The 21,874-nt window shown below is 35.9% G+C and overlaps 6 protein-coding genes across 12 annotated transcripts; 3 read left to right on the top strand and 3 right to left on the bottom strand.

Moving 5' to 3' along the window:
- Nucleotides 1-2,058: 2,058 nt before the first annotated feature.
- Nucleotides 2,059-3,767, top strand: LOC120156516 (probable serine/threonine-protein kinase PBL4). The gene is made up of 5 exons (XM_039167828.1): nucleotides 2,059-2,185; nucleotides 2,878-2,991; nucleotides 3,117-3,203; nucleotides 3,289-3,366; nucleotides 3,454-3,767. Exons 1-5 carry the CDS (start codon nucleotides 2,059-2,061, stop codon nucleotides 3,765-3,767), a joined length of 720 nt encoding a protein of 239 aa, XP_039023759.1.
- On the top strand, nucleotides 3,400-4,905 carry LOC120156531 (probable serine/threonine-protein kinase PBL9). 4 transcript variants are annotated; one of them, XM_039167847.1, is made up of 4 exons: nucleotides 3,412-3,962; nucleotides 4,039-4,175; nucleotides 4,309-4,432; nucleotides 4,604-4,905. In XM_039167847.1, the coding sequence occupies exons 1-4, from the start codon at nucleotides 3,926-3,928 to the stop codon at nucleotides 4,894-4,896; spliced, it is 591 nt and encodes a 196-aa protein (XP_039023778.1). In that variant the 5' UTR covers nucleotides 3,412-3,925; the 3' UTR covers nucleotides 4,897-4,905. The 4 variants fall into 4 exon arrangements, with proteins under 4 accessions (XP_039023775.1, XP_039023778.1, XP_039023777.1 ...); XM_039167846.1 differs by having other exon boundaries at nucleotides 4,571-4,905; XM_039167845.1 differs by having other exon boundaries at nucleotides 4,529-4,905.
- Nucleotides 4,906-5,148: 243 nt separating this feature from the next.
- On the bottom strand, nucleotides 5,149-8,356 carry LOC120156530 (probable serine/threonine-protein kinase PBL3). 2 transcript variants are annotated; one of them, XM_039167841.1, is made up of 6 exons: nucleotides 8,041-8,356; nucleotides 6,813-7,159; nucleotides 6,593-6,728; nucleotides 6,354-6,490; nucleotides 6,131-6,254; nucleotides 5,149-5,770 (listed from the first exon to the last, which is right to left on the bottom strand). In XM_039167841.1, the coding sequence occupies exons 1-6, from the start codon at nucleotides 8,102-8,104 to the stop codon at nucleotides 5,325-5,327; spliced, it is 1,254 nt and encodes a 417-aa protein (XP_039023772.1). In that variant the 5' UTR covers nucleotides 8,105-8,356; the 3' UTR covers nucleotides 5,149-5,324. The 2 variants fall into 2 exon arrangements, with proteins under 2 accessions (XP_039023772.1, XP_039023774.1); XM_039167843.1 differs by lacking the exon at nucleotides 8,041-8,356 and adding an exon at nucleotides 7,652-7,914.
- Nucleotides 8,357-12,855: 4,499 nt separating this feature from the next.
- LOC120156523 (UDP-galactose/UDP-glucose transporter 3) lies at nucleotides 12,856-19,854 on the top strand. 2 transcript variants are annotated; one of them, XM_039167833.1, is made up of 10 exons: nucleotides 12,856-13,035; nucleotides 13,554-13,651; nucleotides 13,764-13,894; nucleotides 14,008-14,038; nucleotides 14,174-14,277; nucleotides 14,455-14,576; nucleotides 14,923-15,329; nucleotides 15,949-16,025; nucleotides 18,140-19,334; nucleotides 19,449-19,854. In XM_039167833.1, exons 1-7 carry the CDS (start codon nucleotides 12,932-12,934, stop codon nucleotides 15,326-15,328), a joined length of 996 nt encoding a protein of 331 aa, XP_039023764.1. In that variant the 5' UTR covers nucleotides 12,856-12,931; the 3' UTR covers nucleotide 15,329; nucleotides 15,949-16,025; nucleotides 18,140-19,334; nucleotides 19,449-19,854. The 2 variants fall into 2 exon arrangements, with proteins under 2 accessions (XP_039023764.1, XP_039023765.1); XM_039167834.1 differs by lacking the exon at nucleotides 18,140-19,334.
- LOC120156525 lies at nucleotides 17,184-18,745 on the bottom strand. Its single transcript, XM_039167837.1, has 3 exons — nucleotides 18,564-18,745; nucleotides 18,318-18,466; nucleotides 17,184-17,547 (listed from the first exon to the last, which is right to left on the bottom strand). Exons 1-3 carry the CDS (start codon nucleotides 18,709-18,711, stop codon nucleotides 17,440-17,442), a joined length of 405 nt encoding a protein of 134 aa, XP_039023768.1. The 5' UTR covers nucleotides 18,712-18,745; the 3' UTR covers nucleotides 17,184-17,439.
- On the bottom strand, nucleotides 18,820-21,342 carry LOC120156524 (transcription factor MYB88-like). 2 transcript variants are annotated; one of them, XM_039167835.1, is made up of 9 exons: nucleotides 20,908-21,342; nucleotides 20,785-20,831; nucleotides 20,636-20,692; nucleotides 20,483-20,555; nucleotides 20,223-20,278; nucleotides 19,777-19,953; nucleotides 19,507-19,691; nucleotides 19,161-19,309; nucleotides 18,820-18,993 (listed from the first exon to the last, which is right to left on the bottom strand). In XM_039167835.1, exons 1-9 carry the CDS (start codon nucleotides 20,986-20,988, stop codon nucleotides 18,847-18,849), a joined length of 972 nt encoding a protein of 323 aa, XP_039023766.1. In that variant the 5' UTR covers nucleotides 20,989-21,342; the 3' UTR covers nucleotides 18,820-18,846. The 2 variants fall into 2 exon arrangements, with proteins under 2 accessions (XP_039023766.1, XP_039023767.1); XM_039167836.1 differs by having other exon boundaries at nucleotides 19,161-19,306; nucleotides 20,908-21,336.
- Between the last annotated feature and the right edge of the window lie 532 nt (nucleotides 21,343-21,874).

The raw sequence follows: 21,874 nt of genomic DNA, 5'->3' as shown, positions 1-21,874 counted from the left end.
CCCATAGCCCCAGTGAAGTGATCGAGGGAACTCCAGAGGACAGTTGACTCTTTACTTGTTTGTTGTGAGATATATGATCAAGGAATACAAACCTTAACCTACTTATTTATAACTGAAGGTTCTATATGTGCAATTGGCCATGCAAGTATGGTTCAAAACCCACGTGTGAAGTTGAAACTGAATCTAGTCGGCGTTTGTGGGATGAGTTAGAGAATATTATTGAACTGAGTTCTCCCCCACACCTTTCCCATACTTGTACCATTGTTATAGCTCAGAATGTTTTATATGCATAGCCATTCGATGTATCTGCTATTAATCGTCCAAGCTATGTTGAATCAGCAGTTGTATGTATGTTTTTGAGATGACAATAAATGCCATTGTTCATTGTGAATGCTATAGATTTCAATTAACAGAATCTTAGATTCTATAGGGTGGTGGCGAAGAAGATGCTGGATAGAGAATAAGAGTATATATCGCCATAATTTATGCAACTTTTGGCTTACAGGCTACAAATCTTTCCCAAGGATCCATCTGGCCTTTTATTGCGTCTACATTAATTTTTTCCATGGGAATTATCCGACCATCTTTTGTCTCGCATGAATCAAGCCAAACAATCAGCAATACTGAAAATAATCTCAAGTACCTCCCAGAATAGTTTAAACCATGTTTTCACATGAGCCGATCATGACAAGGAAGCTAGAAGAAGAGCAGATATTTTGAAAATACTCTTCCGAAACTATGGATTACTTACAAGTGAAGTTTTCTTGTTTTATAGTAGTTGAAGAGTGTTTAATAGAAAGTTTTGCAACCATAGGCTCTCTAGGTTATGCCTACCGTTGTTATTTGAAAGGAGGAATAATTTTTCCAATAAAGGAAAATCTTTTTTATATCTCAAGTGTCCTTGGAACGAGAGGGTATTCGACTGTAAAAACTGATGTATACGGTTTTGCAGTAGTACCTGTAGATATATTCTCTGGCCAAGAGAAGTAGCGATCGATGGTACCAAGAGGGATCTTGCAGTATGGGCTAGACCACATCTAAGCAATCACATGGAGCTGGATAACACATTCACGAGAAAATAGCAGGGAACATCTATACCGGTAACAAGTGCACAATGGGACGGACCGGTGGATTACTAGCAAGTCTAGAGAAATTGCAGAAAGATACAGTACAAGTGGACACTCACCTTAACAAACAAGTAAGAGAGAGCTCAATTTCTTTTTGGTCATATTCCTCAACAAAAGTAGTAACTATGGTCCACTAAATTATGATTAGCTTTTTTCTTGAAGGTTATCATAAGTACTCAAGATGTTATATGCAAGCTAAGAACTCTGTTCACAGTTTACAATATGATTAACATCATGCATCAACCCCATAATTCATTAACCACGTGGATAAATGCTAGGTTGCATCACAATTCATAGCTATATGAACTACTTCTTTGGTCCACTAGAATATCAACCGCATGTCAGTACGAGGATGCTTTGGTCCCCAATACTTTACAAGAGGTATATGCTATATTAACCATCTTTGCATCACCAACATTCATGATGAACATTACCACCAATTTCTCTAGAAATATTGCTAAACTCTTTTAAATCCATTTATAAAAGCAATCCAATAACGTGAATAGGGTTTAGCTTCAATAAGAAACAAATCAAACGGAAAAAAAGAAAATACTCGGAGTTGATATCTCTATCTAATATGTTGGCATTCTGAACCGGCAGATTGGGCAATAATGGCAGCCACTGTTCAATGCAATCACCATGAAAAATATCCTCACAAGGCATCGAAAAAGCATCAGTTCCAATCTCCAAACATATAACACGATCTTTTTCTTCGGCTTCGGCTTCTACCCTAACTTCTTTAAAACTCTGTAATTGATGATTCTGCAGCTGGAATCATGTCATTGTTATCCGAATACAACAAATCAAAACCGTGTTCAAAGACGCATGCTTCTACCCGTGATATCAAAAGCAATACTTTGCAATTATATCCTTCATTAAACGCCCTTTTCCACATTCTTGATCCACTTTCACTAATATCAGGAATAAGCCAATGATAATTATCAGTGTCTATGTCGAGTTGGAGACTGCAAAAGAAAGGATGAAGAGTTTGGCCTCTCGTTTCTCAAGAGTGTTGAAATCAAAAGTAAAAACTGCTGGGTCGAGCGAAAACAATCATGGTAGTAGTATGACAGACGGAACTGGATAGTTAATTCCACCAACTCAAACGCCATTGAAACAAGTTGAGATTCTGGGATGATCCCAAATTGTAAAACACACGGCGGTGAAAGATACTAAACTCGGAAGTCAAACTTGAGAGGCAAGTAACTAAGTCTGACTCATATTTTTCGGATTCTCCTCTCCTAATCCTATGGATATTTATAAGAAGAAACAATGGCGGTTTAAGAATAGAAAATTTGATTTGTTAGGACTAACTTATAAATATTCCTATTGGGTATCTATTAGGTTATGACTAGTATGTTCCGACAGAATTTATCACTAGTAAATCTTGTAAGAAGATTAAAGGGAATAAAGCCTACAAAAAAACTAAACCTCTACAGTTAATAAAATATTAATTATTTTTTTACATTTTAATGAATATTCTTTTTACTTATAAGTTTCCAATAAATAAATTATTAATAACTTTGTGTTTTTTTAACCTGGTTGAAAAGAATATATATGATCCTCAAATTTTCCAAAGCATTGATATTATCGCTAAATTTTGTTTTATTGTTTTAATTAAAATTAAATCACTTGAAACATATATATATAATTACTAAGATTATGCTTCATAGTTTGCTTCGGCAAACCAGCTTTAACTAGGCACTATGATTACATTACAAAGTCTCTGCTGTTTCCAATGTTGTTCAAGGAAGGGTTGTTTCTGAGTTGAGGTTCATCAGTGGGGTGATAATGGGCAATTGTTTTAGAAAGAAATCTCATAACCCCAACCAACCTCAGCCTCAACCTGCTCGCCCTCCTACTGGTTTGCTGTCAAACTTCCATGAAAATATGTTTGATATATTTGGACATGAATCTTTCTTCATATGAACATATGTTTTGTACTTCATTTTGGCATGATGTTTCGCATATGAAAACTATGTTTTGTAGGAGATGATGCAGTTAAAAGTTCACGTTCCCGGAAGATGTCTACTTCACTAATTCAAACTTCATCTGGTCCTTCGCAATCTTCTAAATGTAAATCACTTCTTTATTGATCACCCATTGCTTGTTGTCTTAACCATGAATGATCCCATCCTGTTGTTTTTCATTCATGATCCAGCAAAGTATTGTAAAGATGAACAACGCAGTGCAACACGCCAGGAGAGAAACAAGGATGTTTCTTCACATTCACGTAAAGGTACGAAAACAACTCGAGTCCCCAATACGGTGTGAAAATAGAGTTCCTTTTCTAAGATTATTTTCTAGTTTTCTATTTCCTTTCTAGAAAATCGAAAGAAGAGCAAAGGACATGGTTCCCCAACGACTCCAAGAGATTGGCCAGTTTCAAGGGTGAAAAAACTTGTATGGGTTCCTGGCCGGAACATCAAAAGCTTTTATTACAGCGTCTTGAGGGCTGCCACCCATAAATTCAGTGACGAAAACATAATCGGTGAAGGCGGTTTTGGAAAAGTGTATATAGGATATATAAATCCACACAGTATGAGTGCGGCAAAGCCTGACACTGGCAAGGCGGTCGCTATCAAGGTGCTCGGAAGAAGAGGGGTACAGAGCGACAAAGAATGGCAGGTTTGGTTCTGATCCAGATATCCACCTTCACTTTCACTATATCTGAGAGGAATGTGTTTTGTTGATTTCAGAATGAATTGACGTTTCTAAAGACATTAAATCATCCAAATGTGGTGAAACTTCTGGGCTATTGCAATGAGAGAGACCATAGGATTGTGGTTTATGAGTACATGTGTAGGGGAAGCTTGGATACCCATCTCTTGAGAGGTAGAGCTCAATACCTTAATATGACCAGAGAAAAATGGTTGATACAATCATGGAACTAACGAGCTGTAAATGGCAGAGAATGATACAGAGCTAAACTGGAGTAGAAGAATCAAAATAGCTATTGGAATAGCAAGGGCAGTAGACTACCTTCACAGTTGTGCAAGGCCAGTCATTCATCGGGACCTCAAAGCGTCCAATGTCCTTCTTGATGCAGTCAGTTTCCCTTCCATGATACTTATTTTTAATGCGTCTGACTTACACAGATGCATATCTAACATTTACCTCACGATGTTTCCATCATTCCTCGCTGCACAAAGCAATCATTAAGCTGAGCGTCATGTTGCAGGAATTCAATCCAGAACTATCAGACTTCGGACTGGCTAGGTATGGACCCTTAGAAGACCAATCACATGTTAGTTCAGGGGTCATTGGAACGAGAGGATACATTGCCCCCGAATACTTTACAACAGGTATATGCTTCAGCTTATCATTCTGTGCCGTAGAAACTTTGGTATATAGGTTTGGCACCCCTCATCATGGGCTAAATTTCTTGAACAATTTCACAGGGCATTTGACTGTAAAAACTGATGTATACAGTTTCGGAGTAGTACTCCTAGAACTATTCTCTGGCTGTGTTGCAGTCAAGAGAAGTAGAGACACTTCCGAGAGGGATCTCGCAGTATGGGCTAAACCACATTTAAGTAGTCACATGGAGCTGCGTAAAATCATTGACAAGAAAATAGTATGGAACATCGATATGGATGAAGCACAGAAGTTTGCTTCAATAATCTGCCGATGCCTTAGCTCAGACCCTAAGAATCGACCCACAATGGGTGAAGTACTAGCAAGTCTAGAGCAATTGGAGCAGGATATGTTACTCAGCAATCTGAACACACTTGGACTATCCAAGTACTACCGAAGGGCACACATATAAAAGTGAGTGCTCAACTATGTAAGTTTCTTTTGGTCATATTCCTCAGCAAAGGAGTATTTCTGATCCACAAATTATGATTAGTTTGTTTCACAAATATTATCCTAATCCGTGATCTTATAAGCAAGCTAAGAACTTTCTTCATATTTTACAATATGATTAACATACTGCGCCAACCCCATAATTCATAAAAACAAATTCTCAGTTGCATCACAATCCACAGCATGGAATAAGTTTAATATTAATATGCATCGGTGGAAGTGAATGCACTATTATACCAATGAGAGAAGCTGACTATCACAATGAGAAACTGTAATCCTCATGAAACAAAGGCTATGCTAATTTGTCACATGAAATGCAAAATTACATTTTACAAGCAACTAAAAAAGATATGCATACGCATAGGAAATTTACAAGTGGAATCAATGTGTTCATGCGGATGACTTATGAGATGGTAATGGAGATCCACCGGTTTTTAGATGCATAGGTGAATGAACCTGTCTCATTGGAGATTTCTGAACAGGAAGTAGAATTGATTTCTGATCTGATTGATTGTATTTGGAGGCAGTTTTGGTGGCTTCGAGCTGCTCCAGTGCTACCAAAACTTCTGACATTTTAGGCCTGAGTTTGGCTTCAAAACTTAGACATTGTAAAGCAAGGGTAGCAGCTGTATAAGCGTTTTTCTGGGGGTATTGCCCCCCCAACCTGGTGTCCATGATTCGAAATAATTTTCTTTTGTCACCCAAATAAGGTTTCGCCCAGTCTACAAGATTCTGTTCCACGCCAACTTTTGTTTTATCCACTGCACGTCGTCCGGACAATAGTTCAAGCAGCACAACTCCAAAGCTGTATACATCACTCTTAGTTGTCAATCGACCTGTTCAACAATGGAAGCTTCATTACATGTAACTTCTGACTATATAATATGCAAGCTTCATCAGGAACCATCTCATGCAAAGATAATTTAGATAAGTGCCCACATTTTTTTCAGGCAAGCAGTTTGCATGTGAAAGATAGAACCCATTAAAATGGTAGCTTTGGTTGAATATTCCTAGTTTTGGACCCAAGGCACTGCATATAAAAGACAAACATACCATATGCTGCTTGCTCTCTTAGATACCATCACAGTTTCTTTTTCAGCAACAAATATTTCTGATGGTAAATTAAGATACTATGAACTTAGAAGAAGCCTGCGGAAACAGCATGTAGTACTATGGGATTTCGAAAAACCTCATACCTGTAGCAACATATTCAGGTGCTGCATAGCCGTGTGTACCCATGACCTGAGTTGACACATGAGTCCTATCACCAGTAGGCCCTGCCTTGGCCAATCCAAAATCAGAAAGTTTTGCATTGAAATCCTGCATGCAATCGATTATTGCCATCAGAGTCGTGTATAAAATTTATCAAAAAATTTTAAACATAGGCACAGAATAATTATTTTTCTTTACTCAGCATACCCCATCTAGTAATATATTAGAAGCTTTAAAATCGCGATAAATGACTTGGGATTTTAAATCATGAAGGAACGAGAGCCCTCTAGCAGCACCTATTGCGACCTTAAGCCTCACTGCCCAAGAAAGTGGCTGCGGCCCTCCTGGAAAACAAGACATATCATGATTAGCATCAAAGGTAATACTTGTAGTTCGACATTAACGATAGTTCTCTCGTTCAGTTGTCTATAAGAAGTGATACTTACTTCTAAAAAGATGATTCTCTAAGCTTCCTTTCGGCATGAACTCATAGACTAAAAGTCGGTTTTCACCCTCTGAGCAATAGCCAATCAACTTAACCAGATTTGGATGATGAAGTTGACCAAGATAATCAACTTCAGTCTGAAATCAAGTAATGAACTGACTATTAGCAAACAGGGCATACACACACACACAGGTAAAGTGAATGGGGGGAATGAAACCTACCAACCACTCTTTGTGACCTTGAAAACCTTCAGGTTTGAGCTTCTTGACAGCAACAACCGTCCCTGATCCAGGCTTTGTAGCAGATAATGTGCTTTCATCAATCCATCCTTTAAAAACATAACCAAAACCGCCTTCCCCAAGAAGACTGTCAGGACGAAAGTTTCTGGTGGCACTCTTCAAGTCACTGAATGAGAAAGGTTTCAAATTGGGGGATGACAATATTTCCCCTTCAGTCCTTGGTGTTGGAAGATATCCTGAACTGCTTGAATCACTGAAAGATGGGATGGTTAAGCTTGAAGGAGCTGAAGAACGACTAGTTTTGCTGGAAACTCTTGAGCTCCCAGAAGCTGCAAAGAGAAAACAAATTCTTCAGCTCCCATTATTAAATAGAGAACACGATATATCAGATGCAAAAGAAATTCAAACTAAAAGTCATTTAACATCTGGTTTGCTTCCATGAGAATATTTAGCATCACAAAACCACCTAACTCGGCATATATTTGCATCTATGCAGCATGTATTTAGAAGTAAACTTCTTTTACATCTAGCTTATGATGAAATCCTGAAATACACGGTGATGTGGAAATCAGAATTGACCTAGTTACCCAGATAAACTTATTTCAATAGAAGTTTGACAAATATATCCCAGTTTAAGAATACAGCAACACTTATAAGATAAAAAAACACAGATTTTGCATAGGTGAGAGCACTTTTTGTATTTCCTTCAAAACAAAATTTTGTAGAATATTTTGTCCTACAACTACAAGAACCCAGCCAGCATATTCATGTTCACGTGACACTCAAAATATTAAAACAAAGAATTTTCCAGTCAAGCTTACAATTTCTTATAGTTTGCATTTTTTCCCCTTGAAACTCGTTAAAACTTTACTTAAAAAAAAGGAACACCGTTTCAGGCAACTACATCTATTCACCGACAATTCTTCATACTCAAACTGAAGAACAGTCCCAAGAATCTTGCTTTGAGCAGCTCTCTATACCTTGAACCACAACTAAACCCGTTGACAACAGTAACAGAAAGGATAAAATGAATGTAATCATTAGCAATAAGCTTTTACAAAATAAACACTAAAAGAAATCCAAAAAAAAAGTCAAATCCAACCGAAAAAGTTAAACCTTCATAGCCATAAAGACATCCCAAAATCTTCAGTAAAAATAATAATAACACACCAAAACAACAAATACCCGTTTAAAGGAAACAAATGGTTACCGGAAGTTGCCTGGGGGCTTTGGCTGGAATCCACTCTAGTAGAGGAAAATAAGCAGTTGCCCATTATAGAAAAGATAATTCTTCACCAAAGTAAGAAATATATTATTCCTATTTCATTTTATAGGAGGTAACACTTCAACAAGTCATGGTAAGTTATGAGGTCCTCAAGAAGAAAGGAAACTGAAAAAATGGCTCTCTTCATATTGGAATTTGTATCTCTTACGTGGAGCTTTGAGTTGTTTTAGTATGTGAAGGTGCAAAGTTTTGATAAATTGAAGAGAAGGAAACAACAAAGAGATGAAGAAACAGAGAAGAGGCTCAGGTGAAGAGAAGAGAGTGGAGCATGGGTGTATTTTATTGGGGGGAGGATTTGGATTTTGGAAGAAACCGCGTGGAAAGGGCCAATAGGGGAGGACTTGGCCATGTCCCTTCTTTTGTGAGATTACTGATTTCTCCTTTGAGACTCCACCTTCTTTTTTATGTCTTTACGAGTCAACCCCAAATAACTCTTTATGATTTTACTTTTCTCGCTTCATTGAATTTTCAAATCAACTTTACTTATATAAATTATTTGTATAGGATTATATTTCTTATATTAAAGATTCACGCTGTACAAATTTCTTTTGTTTACCATCTTGTTTGTTTATGTAATTAATAAAATTTTATTTCTTTATCACTCAATTATTCTCTGTATAAATATTTTATGTATTTTTAAATAAGACGGTATGTTAATTTATTAACTAAATACCCAAACAACATCAACAATAATAAAATAAACAATTAAATGCATTTGTTTTAATAAATTTGGATGGATGGGACTATTTATATGAATTTGGTGCGGACATTTACGGAGCTTTAACTAGTGGAACAAACATTTCTGGTTCCAACACCCAAGTAAAAACTTGTGTTCATTCATTTAAATTGGTTGGAAATATAAATAGAAAAACCTAATAACGTAAATAAGCAAACCCTCCCATATAAATGTGAAAGCAAACCCAAATGTTCTAAAGCATATTTGCACGTTCTATATATCCAATCCATCTTGCTTTGCTTCCAATGCACCACTTCCATTCCACTAATAAGTTTCAATAATGGTCCACGTCGTTTTATTAACATTTTCATTTTTATTCAAATCTAAAACTATTTTAATTAATTGCTTTTATATTATCACAATGATTTAATTATTATCTTGTTGATAAGATGATTAAGGTGATTTAAACACTAATAAGTGATATAATATCATAAATCATTATTGTTTATTTTATATATATACACATACACCATATAGAGAGAGTTGTGTTCCTTTATTGCATTTTTCGTGTGGATTTAATAAAATAGAATTGGGAAAAAATTTACCCAAAGAAAAAGTAAGGCTTAATACGTACTCAAATTATACTTTTTTTTACTCAAATTGGTGCCTACAGTATTTTTTGATTCATCTAGGCATCTGATGTTTAAACGTGATCACTTTAGGTGCTCAGGATTTAACGGCCGTTAGTTTTATTCGTTAAGTGACACATGTCAAAATCCAATAATTTTGAAATTTATTTTTTATAAAAATATTAAAAAATATTATATTTATAAAAAAGACCCTAATTTCTTTTAAATCACAAAAAAGCCTCAAATCCCCAAATCCTAGCTCTAGCCTGCCGCCACTGCCCTTTCTGGCCACGACCACAACCGTCGATGTAGTCTCTGCCATCATCCTAGTTATATTTCGTCGTAGTTGTCGTCGATTGGCCGTCGGAATCGCGTGGGATTGTGATTTTCATCTTAGGGTTTGTGGGGTATAAAACGTCAATTCGTCGTCGATCAACTGTCGATCAATCACGATTTCATAGGGGTTTTGGTACCGGGGAGGTGAAGTTGGTTGGAGTTTCATCGACGGTAAAAGGGTAGTCAGCGTGGGTTTAGGGGATGAAATAAAGGCTTTCAAAGTTTTTGGTTATTTCAAAATTTGTGTCTTTTTTTAAATATATTTATAATTTTATATAAAAATTTAAAATTATCATATTATGACACGTGTTACTTAATGAAAAAATTAACGTCGTTGACGGCTCGAACACCTAAAGTAATAATGTTTGTAACGTTAGACATCTAGATAGATTAAAAAATATTGTAGACACCTATTCTAGAAAAATAATATAGTTTGGTAGTTGGGTATTAAGCCAAAAGATAACGTCAAAATTAGGTAAGCAAGTAACATCACGTGACGAAAGAGGGCCAATCCCTCTTGTGTGGGGCCACTAGAAACAAAAGGCGGTCTAGAAAAGGCATCTACATTCCAAAGTCATTTCCCAGTCCCCACCCTCACTCACATGCCTAAACCTTGTGTTATGTGTAGAGACAGATCGATTATATAAAATTATTAATTAATTAATTATTTTTATTTTTTATCAATTCATTTAAAAATTCGTGCATTTAAAATAAATATAATCATTACATGTATTGATGATAAATTTGACGGAAATAAACTACAATTTGAAATTGAATATACTCACAAATAAAAAGGGATTACATGAACAAAGGTCAAGTGATCCGCTCACATTAAAGTAAAAAGGGCTGATTTACTATTTTCTATCAACTCAACTATATTGAAAAAGGAAAATCCTCTTTAGAATATAATTTGATGAAAATTGACCAAAACCTCTTTTCTATTTATTCACATTTTGGACCCTACCATTTTTTAGGAGCGATGTTCTAACCTTCTATATGTGATTCTATGAATCATGGTCAATTATTCTACTATCATCTATGGACGAAATCACTCTTTAAAAAGGAGTGTCATTTGACATACTAATTTTGTAAACAAATTATATTAAAAATCAAATTAATATCATTTTGAAAAATAATCGACACCACAGCTTAAATTGATTGGAGTCACCATTATTACTACGCAGATAAAGAAGTAAACCGTGAATGCTGTGAGCTTTGACTTTAGTCTGCCCATCTGGGGATAATGGAATATCTAATTTTGCTTTTAAGCAAGGCTGCAGGTTTGGAATTGGGAAGACTTGAATCAATTTTTTTAACTTTAATAACATTCTTTGATTATTTCTCCTGCCCTTGAGCTTCCTTATCATTTATATATGTTCCATAATCATGTGTTGTGTTGACAAATCTCTCCTTTATCATTTCTTTTACACCGTTGAATTCATTCCCAATATTCAAACTCAAGATTTTATTTAAAAGAAATTAATTTTTTTATTATTTGATCTAAAAAGAAGGTTGAGAAATAAACTTGTTATAAAGTTAAAGTCAAAAGTGTAACACTTTCTCTCACTGCCATGGATGGGGGATTAACAAGTCCACGTGCTGAGCTAATCCATGAATCACGCTGCAAAAGATGGCGTTTTGTAAATCAGTAGTGTGTAGTTTAAACTGCTTATTACAATATATGCACGACTATTTCAGGTTTTGACCTGGTACAAGGTCCGGCTGGGAATTATTTTCTTGAAGGATTCTATGTATTAAGAAGTTTAACAAGCATTTTATTAATCGCAAAAGCGATTGTTTGTGGCTGGAAACTCTGTATTCAGATAAGTGATTGCTACCAGTAAAATCATCTCTAATTTTTCACTTTGAAATTGACCATCCATCCAGTTAGATAAACTGAGGGAAAAAGCCTTCATCCATCACTTTGAAATTTGATATTACTAAGACTGAATTTGTTGTGAGAGAAGCCCACAAAGCAAAAAAGGAAAAGAAGCGAATGGAATGCTGGTTAGGGGATTTTAAAGCCGCGTTGCAAGATTGATTAGCGGAGGGATGGTGGTCGCTTTCTGATATGACAAAAATTGATATATTTATTTGAGAGGATCATATATTCTTTTACAATGTTCGCTTTGTTAATTAAAAAAAAATTAATTTATTTCATCTTTTAAAACTAAAAAAACATATAACCGTCCAACTGGCGCATAACATTTGGATAGTGTAAAGCTATAAACTCTCCACAAACAGCATTCTTTTTAATAAAAGCCGAGAGGCAGAGTCAACATATGCACAAATCTCATGTTAGGTTAAAACGCATTCTAACTAAATATAAAACGATAGTTTGATCCTCTCGGGCTGTTAATTTAAATATTATTTCAAACACATCTATAATTTTTTTTCTCCTCTATTTAAAAATTGCGCCAAACTCATCCTCCTCAAAACAAAAAGCACAATATCGAGCATTAATACTCTTTAAACTATAATCGTTCTCATCAATCGCTCATGTATTCGTTAATTCTGGTTAAATTACACAAATAGCACCCCTCAAATTATGAACTTTCTTCATATCGATACATTTGTTGTATACTTTTAACTAAATAATTGATTATTTAGGGTGTAAATTTAGGAAATTTATTTTATTTCTTACTAATTTGATATGTAAATGGTAGTATGTATATTTAAACAGTGTTTTAATATTTTATTAATAATATATTTATGACATCTTTGATATATTTTAAACACGTTATCTAAATATCTAACATGTATATAAATTAGCCCAAGCCCAATAAATAAGTATTCGATTGTCGAGGAACAAAATTGGGCCCTTACTGATCCCACCGCTCTACTAATTCGGGTCGGTCCACTACAAAGTCAAAGGGGAGCTTTTGAATACGTTTGGCAGTTACGGTGGGTTGAAGCGTGACGGAGGGATTGGAGACCCGGCAAAAGGCCGCGTTTCAATAACCAATCAAAGGAAAGTCATGAAGTCACCCATCCAATCAAATAAATACACGTGGATAAGCCACGCAACTTGGAGCTCCTTCCCGAACCTGTTAATATCAATCAACTCTTGCTTGTATTTTTCACAAAAGATCTCTTTCCTCTTTTTTCCTACTTTGGGACCGATTGAAAGCCAAGTGTAAAGAAAGGGGAGAAACGGTTCTCGAACGGCGTCGTAATGCAAGCTCACGGCGCCGGACTCCAGCGAGTCCTACTGTTGGCATTTTGCGTGGCCGGGATTTGGGCTGCCTATATTTACCAGGGATTTCTACAGGAAACTCTGTATGCATTGTTTTAATTTTATATAATTTTTTATATTTTATTATGCTTGATTTCTATTGAACGTTTTCGATTAGTTATTGCTTCGTTTGATCTGTTGTTGAAAGTTTCTTTGGTGTGCATTTTACTTCTAAATATACCAAAATAATTGTAATTTATTAGTTACTTTGGAAGTAGGTTTAGATGCAAAGAAGAAAAAGCTTGGATCTAAGTTGTTATTTAACGGATGGTTTTGAAATGGCTGTTATTTGGTCGAATTTGAATGCATTTGTTGTGATTTTTCCAATTCATTTTACTTGAACGTACTTTTTTTTTGCCGATAGAAACTGTTCATTTAGATGGTACTAATTCATTCTTCTTACAGATTTTGCGTTATCATTTTCAAATTTTCAATTTGACAAATTTTTTCATGATGATAAATTTAAAAAATAAGGTCTTGGGGAAATAGAATGTAGCTTTTGTAACTGTAATTTGTGTTCGTTTATGGTATTTGATTACATTTGTTTCCTTTTTGAGTTTAGGTCCACCAAGCGATTTGGTTCAGACGGGAAGAGGTTTGAGCATCTTGCTTTTCTTAACTTGGCGCAAAATATGGTTTGCTTAGTTTGGTCATACATAAGTAAGCTTCTCCATTCCCTCCACCGTACTTTTTGATAAATTTGGCTATTTGTGTACCGTTGATTTGTGAGGATTATAGGTAATAATATTTTTTTCTTGTTCCTCGCATCCAGTGATAAAGCTTTGGTCCAGTGGCAGCAGTGGTGGTGCTCCTTGGTGGACCTATTGGAGTGCTGGAATTACGAATACAATTGGTCCAGCCATGGGTATTGAAGCATTGAAGTACATCAGCTACCCGGCTCAGGCATGTCCTTGTTTCTCTACACTTCTATATTTCTCATTTTACTTCCATGTTGTTTTGCTGCTATTGTAGGTTGACAGTTTAATATTATTTAATGTTGCTTGTCTCTGTTGCAGGTTCTGGCCAAATCCTCAAAAATGATTCCTGGTAATATACACTTCTATCTTCTATAAACATTTTTCCCCCTCAAATGTCTTCATTGATTGGTATATTTTTGGTATCATGTAAACTCTTTCCCACGTTATGTTTCCGCAATTAGCCTAATAATGTATTTTTATGCAGTCATGTTGATGGGCACTCTAGTTTATGGTATTCGATACACTTTCCCCGAGTATATGTGTACTTTCCTTGTTGCTGGAGGAGTTTCTGCTTTTGCACTTATGAAGGTGAGAAATGTGTTATAATTGTTGCTGTAAAAATTTATGCTACTTCTATTTTGTGAATTTAATTGGCATCTTGCATATTCAGTAGGCATATTCAAGGATAAATGTCATTAAGCATCCCCAAGAAACACCAGTTCTGAGTCATCTGTTGCTCTTGTGTTTACTTTGATCTTTTTCCAGACTAGCTCAAAAACTATTAGCAAGTTGGCACACCCCAATGCTCCCCTTGGATATGGACTTTGTTTTTTGAACCTTGCTTTTGATGGATTCACAAATGCTACGCAGGATTCGATAACTGCAAGGTATGTTTGTGGTAATATTACTCCTAGTATTTAGAACATAATTGCAACAAAAGAATGAGTTTGCAGCAACCCGCAGAATTCAACATATACATTAATGAATTTTTGACAATCAAGATTCATGAGTACTAAACAGCTCGGCTTGCTGACTCAACGAACCTCAGTTCATTTCTTGATATTTGCTGGCATGCCAACATTCTAGATATTTTAATTAGAACTGATTTTCTCTTGTTAATTTGAGTTTGCTATTTGATAGCATGCCAGAACTCTTGATATTTTAACTAGAACCGAATTTCTCTTGTTAATTTGAGTTTGTATCACTTAAATCTTTTTGGTTTCCTTTGCCTAGGTATCCGAAGACAAGTGCTTGGGATATCATGTTGGGAATGAACCTATGGGGTACCATATACAACATGATTTACATGTTTGGTTGGCCACATGGTAGTGGCTTCGAGGCAGTCCAGTTTTGCAAGCAGCACCCAGAAGCTGCTTGGGATATCCTCCTCTATTGCCTCTGTGGTGCAGTCGGCCAAAATTTCATCTTCCTGACCATAAGTCGATTTGGTTCCTTGGCTAACACAACCATTACCACCACTCGCAAATTTGTCAGCATCGTGGTGTCTTCTCTGCTGAGTGGCAATCCACTTTCCCCAAAGCAATGGGGTTGTGTACTTATGGTTTTCTCAGGGTTATCATACCAAATCTACCTCAAGTGGAAAAGGCTGCAGAGGTTGCAGAAGAAGAAAAAGACCTAAGGTTCAATGATATCCCAATTTTAAGACTACAGATTAGATGTAATTTTGAATAGATTTTCATTTGAGAAAACGTGTAATCAGTATCAGTTAAGTTGTCAACTTATCATATCAAGGTTTATTAAACAAGGCTTTAGTTCCATCAATGCACAAGTTAGCCAGCTGTAATTGCTTTTTTTTTTACTTCTACGTTTAACCTTTTGTTAAGGTAAATTGAAAACAAAGAGCAGTTTCTGCTTCTTGGGTAATACAGTTGAAACTTATCCAAAAAAAATTTTGAAAACAAAGGTTTATTGCCCTTCTTAATATTGAAATTAGAATCTCAAAATTGATGAATGATTAAGTAGGGCAGGAGGAGTTGCAGTTGCATATCAAACAGTCAAAACGCCACCTTACATGAGGAAACTTTATGGCCAATTGGTTCCCTTTATTTTATGAGGTTCCCTACCTCTACTGTTTAATTTTATTCCCTGCTTTTCGCTTTTGCTTTGGTAATAATTACACTTGTCCACCACTACAGCTGCCATCCCCTTCATCATCTTCTTCCTTAATTACACAGTTTTAACACTTTTCTGTAAACATCATCCGCACTAACACGACTGAGATCCGATGGTTTCATGTAGGAAGGAGATGATAAAAAAAGGGGCTGTTTCTTCTACCTGCTTGACAGACTAGACGTGAAATTTCTTTTGCTTTCTCTGTAAGTTTGCTGCCTTGCATTCTTATTACCTAATGTTCCTTTCATCTTTCTACTCTTAAAGTTTTGGTTCCTGGATGTGAGTGGAACGTATGAAAAATGTTTGCAAAACAACTATGTTCGAGTTCCTGATTTCATTGCTACCTGCTGCATCATACTCTGAGATGCAACGAGATGTCTAGCCCTCTAATCCAGGTAATTGTGAGAAAAAAGAGTAGAGCTTAATTCACACCAAAGCCAAAACACACGTTCACTCAAACCATATGAGTTTCATTACATTAGAAATAAGGATAGAAAACCACAACATAACTTATTCTATACCACATGCACACCCAACAATAGGAAATAAATCAAGTAGTTGATCCTCCTTTACTATTTCATCTTTTTTCCTCTCTATCTTTTATCATATTTAGGCAAGTTGCCTTTGTATAATTACACTCTAATGACTTTATATAGTAGGTTCTGTACTAGATTACAAAAAACTGGATCAGAATGGACTAAGAGATACCCGAAACCGCTCGGATGAGATGCAAACAGATGAATGACACACTAACAAGCACACACTAGTTTTAATGTGAGTATTAAGGTAGTACTCCCTAGTTGGGGGAAAAATTTAATGGATCTCAGGACATCTTATTGGATGTGTCTGAGAAGCTAGAATGCACCAAGACATTTCTAAGCCAATGAGTTAGGAATGCAGACCGTTAAATGCCTTATTGTAAAATTCCAGGCAAGGACTGCAACCCTAGGACAAAAAAAGAAGAAAAAATGAATGAAAACTCAATATGAGCTATGTTGCTCAAGGAAACAAATTATGAGGTATAAGTCTATACGGACCATAGACTGATGTTGATTTCATTATAAGAGATGATAAGAGGTTATTTATAAATAAATCAATGGTTGATCCTCCTTTACTATTTCATCTTTTTCCTCTCTATCTTTTATCATATTTAGGCAAGTTGCCTTTGTATAATACACTCTAATGACTTTATATAGTAGGTTCTGTACTAGATTACAAAAAACTGGATCAGAATGGACTAAGAGATACCCGAAACCGCTCGGATGAGATGCAAACAGATGAATGACACACTAACAAGCAACACACTAGTTTTAATGTGATTAAGGTAGTATCCCTAGTTGGGGAAAAATTAATGGATCTCAGGACATCTTATTGGATGTGTCTGAGAAGCTAGAATGCACCAAGACATTTCTAAGCCAATGAGTTAGGAATGCAGACCGTTAAATGCCTTATTGTAAAATTCCAGGCAAGGACTGCAACCCTAGGACAAAAAAAGAAGAAAAAATGAATGAAAACTCAATATGAGCTATGTTGCTCAAGGAAACAAATTATGAGGTATAAGTCTATACGGACCATAGACTGATGTTGATTTCATTATAAGAGATGATAAGAGGTTATTTATAGACTATGGAGGAGGACTCGTTTGCAAGGTGGCGGTTGTGAAAGATTGATTCCTGGATTAGAAGGGGACTCCATTCCAAGGGTCTTAAGTAGGAAGTTCCTTTCCTGAAAAAAGGAAACACACAGTGGTCAGTCTTGTGTTAAAGTTTCGAGATAATGTGACTATATGTGTGTGTATGCTTGAATTTCTGTGCTAAAATATAAAAAAGGAAACAACAGTACCCAAAAAAATAGTGCATTAGTTCTATTTTGAACTTCCCATGCTCAGCCAAAGAATATAAAATATAAGGGATGAATAGGAGGAAATTTACAAGTAAATGGAATTGTAAGAACCTAAAGCAAGACACTGAACCAGTATTACCACTTGGCATGAATAAAATCCCAAAAAGTCTTATATAAAAAGTTCGGGTTAGAAAGATCCTTTCCAGTGTTTAGAAAAACTATCATCCAGACAATTTTTCTAGGTGGATAGAGGAAAGTAAGATTCCATTTAGGCAATGAACATGATTCGACCTGGCCTCACTTAGTCTTGAGTCGATAACATTTATGGGATATAATACATAGAAACTATCAAGTGTACTTGAAGTATTAAAGCTCATCTGACTATTAATTAAGTTTTGATGATTAGTTATTGATACTATTATACCTTGAACATGCACAATGTTCAATTGGTGGTCGGTTCCTTTGTTAAATGCAGAAAAAGTGGGGATAGCTACCAGTAACTACAAATATTTCTGAGTGAAGAACAAACGGGAAAATCCTATAACAAAAATAAATGTGGCAACATGTGCCGGACATTGGAGTGGAACAAGAATGCTTCAAGATAAAAGAAGAGTCACAAAGGTTGGTGGAACCGACAGTTCAGAACAACTTACACTTTCTGAAAAATTTGGGCTGGGTATTCCTGCTGCTAGAGATCTGAAAAGAGGGGTGACTTGGACTGGGGAACTGAACTCTATGCCCAATGAGGTAGAAGCAACTATATTGTTTGTTTGGTCGTTACATGATGGGATTATATCGACTGCTGTAACATAGAACATTTCATCAGAAACACCCTTATCCACTTTATAATCATAAACAAGGTATTCCTAGGCCTTATAACAGATACCGAATTTCATTACCTTGATTTGTGTTTGCTCCAGAAGGAGTCCTTTTCTCCTCTTCGTTCCCGCAATTCTGCTCTTGGATAGGACTTGACAGTATATCCTGGTGCAGTGCATCTATCTTAGCTTGAGTTTCTTCTCCGGCTTCACCAGCCAGATGAGGCATCAGTGTCGACCCTGTGCTGTATTCAGAGCTGGCTGGAGATGCCTTATACAAATCAGGTTGCCTAGAACATATTAATTGTCAGTTGGTGTTTAGTACGAAAACTGACAAAATCTGAACTTTTAACTGATTTTTCTATTACCTCCAAGACGGTTGACTCCCCTCATTACTACTCCTTAAACCCTCAAACAAGTCTTTGAAATCTTCTAGTTGCAAGTCAATATCAGACATTGTATATCTCAGGATGTCATTTTCTTTACTCTGATTCAAAAAGTCTTGGAGAATCTGAATATAACATAGGATAAAGTTTAGGCCTTAGGGACATAGTACAATGCATGGTTTGGACTGTTATTCTGTTATCCCCGAAATATTAAAGATTTAGCACTTTACCAACTGTGAGCTACCATTTTATAACACAAAATCGTAAAGAAAATAACAAAATTACTTCTCACCTTCCAAGCATTTTCCAGACTTTTTTCTGTGTTGTCTGAGTTAACTTTCAATGCGAGCGAACTGAGTAGCTCCGCTTGCTGCATTAAAGCGTTTATCTTTGGATCGTCCTTTTTGAGAAATGTTCCTTGAGTTCTATTATTCTGAGCTGCTAACCAATAATGGAGGAAGAGAATGTAAGTGTATATTTTGAAGAAGTTTAAAGGAGAAGAGCGACTGATAGAAGAATGTATGCACAGTTTTAGATAAACTACTAAAAGATAAACAAATACAGAAACATCTATTTGCAGGCTTAACAAGAGAAACACAGGTGCCGATGCCAAGAATTGTTGGCTTGAGGTGATTTACCATCATTAGAAACCTCCTTATCATTATTTACATGAGATTGCACCACGACGCTGTTAGCATTGTGGAGATTTTGACCCAAAACTACAAAGGGATGTCTTAGCTGCTGATTCATCATTGTTCCAGATACTCCATGTGATCTATCTCCAAAATTGCAGTTTTCAGTGAGATCTGAAATGTGGGATCTCCTGAATTGGATAAAATAGAAGACATTAAATTTGTGGAACAATATCAAGTCATTACCGTGTACAGACATTTCTATATTTAAGGTACCTCATTCTCTTAACAGAACCAGTAGGGTCTGCTGTTCCATCTACATTCATCCCATTTTGAAGTAAAATTCGATTGTTATTTGGGTTTATACATGTAGTATTCTCCTTTGGTAAGGCTTCATACTTGGCTCTCTTCTTGCATAGCGTGGAGAATCGATTTTTAACAGCATTATCCGTTCTGCATTAATAATATATTCGATAAAAACCGATCATCTACTACAGAAGGATTGCAGAAAATGATCACTTTTTCCATAAACCTTATCTCAGTTAGTTCCTGCAATCCGAAGCTGTGCGTTGTTTGTAAAAACAAAAGTAAAAAGATAAAGAAAGATATATAAGTAGTTAACAATCTCTAGAACTTGTGGTTAAAATCTCTCAAGTTGATATCTCCCATCTCCCTTATATGAAAAGAAAAAGAAAAATAAAAAACCTGAAACATGTGTATACCTGCCTGAAACCACCTTTGCTATTTCAGTCCATCTATTGCCAAAAACTTTCTGAGCCTGCAGATCACCATAAGTCATCTACTTAGATGAAAATTTCAACTCCTACTATACCAGTAACATGCAATGACCTGGCAAAACTGATCCATCATAGTAACAGTTCCCCAATAAATCAGCTTTTGAAATTTTTTATTTATTTTTTAAAAAAAACAAGCTGACCCCATTAACTTAAATGAAAAATAGACCACACAAAATTAATATTACCTCACATAAAAGCATATCTTCCTCTGGTGACCATCCTCCTTTCTTGAAATCTGAATTCAAGTATATGTACCATCTGTATTTTTCAAAGACATTATATGAGTTTAAATGATCAAAACACAAGATCATGAGTTTGAGTATCAAGGTTTCACCAACCTTCTTCTGCACTGCCTTGTTGTTTTATCCTTGAATTTAGAGGCAATGATTGCCCAGCTGCATTCAGAGATTCAAAAACACAAACCCCTTCAGTTTTCATTCAGCATTGAAAATGTATCAAAACACTTTAAATGAATAAAAAAACTCACTTTTCAGTTCCATGTAAACTGATTTGTTCACGAAGGATATCATCTTCCTGCAACAACCCCCATATAAGAACCCATCAAAATAATACGAACTCTAGAACAAAGAATATGAAAAAGAAGAAAAACCTCTCGAGTCCATGTGACTATATGACGCTCCTTCTTCTTGAAATCTTCATTGCCACCATTCTTCTTCTTTGTTTCCGGCATCGTTTTCCCTTTTGTTTGTGCCTTTCACCTCTCAGTCTATGGATGCTCCCTTCCCCCCTTATATTAATTCCCAGGTGGCATATGCTAGAAAGCTACTACCTTTCTCACCCTTTATTAAAAATGAAAATAGAAAAGGACAGTTAGATCCCTGGAAAAGGAAGCAACACTTGCAGCATTTCCCCCCTCTTTTTTCTCTTTGATGTTTTCTACAACATAGCTTACTGTTGGGTTGAAATAGAATCCAAATGAGTCTCAACAACTCTCTGCCTTTCTACTCCGTTCCTCGTATTCTAACCTTTTTTTTCCTTTCCAAATACAACCACAAAGTCCCTGCTTTCCACCACCCCACCACTAAAGCTTGGAGTTTTTATTATTTACAGGTAAACGGAATAAATATTGAAACTTTGATGAGGAAAAGGAAGAGCGGCTGATGAATGATCTGATCTGAATGTGAAATAGATTATATAATTTGGTCGGTTTTTCTCTTTCCTATTGCATATTGATTTCTTAATTTAAAATATTAATTTAAATCAACGGATTCTTGCTTTAGTGCGCGGGTATGAGGGGTGAGTTCCAAAATTGTTTTTTAATAAATAAATCCATAAATAAATAACGCTGAATTTCATGACATTGGTTGTGCTTTTAATGAATGCTTCGCGGACTAAACCCACTGTGCACTTTCAGCTAACCCCAGTTTTATATATTATCATTCTAAATAAATAATGTAGTACTTTTAATATATATCATCATTATATATTAATGGCGATGATACAGTTTAGGGGGTTTAGGGCAGCTGGGTTGGGACGATGGTGGTCATGGGGCGATCAAGATGGTAGCCAGAGGAGGAGGCTGTGGGGGTGGGATGGGAGTGGGAGGGTGGGGGGAT

The sequence above is a fragment of the Hibiscus syriacus genome, unplaced genomic scaffold, assembly GCF_006381635.1.
Source record: "Hibiscus syriacus cultivar Baekdansim isolate YM2019G1 unplaced genomic scaffold, ASM638163v2 tig00111221_pilon, whole genome shotgun sequence".
Classification (NCBI taxonomy): domain Eukaryota; kingdom Viridiplantae; phylum Streptophyta; class Magnoliopsida; order Malvales; family Malvaceae; genus Hibiscus; species Hibiscus syriacus.
The sequence above is the reverse complement of the archived record's forward strand: the minus strand, read 5'-3'. Positions and strand labels throughout refer to the sequence as shown.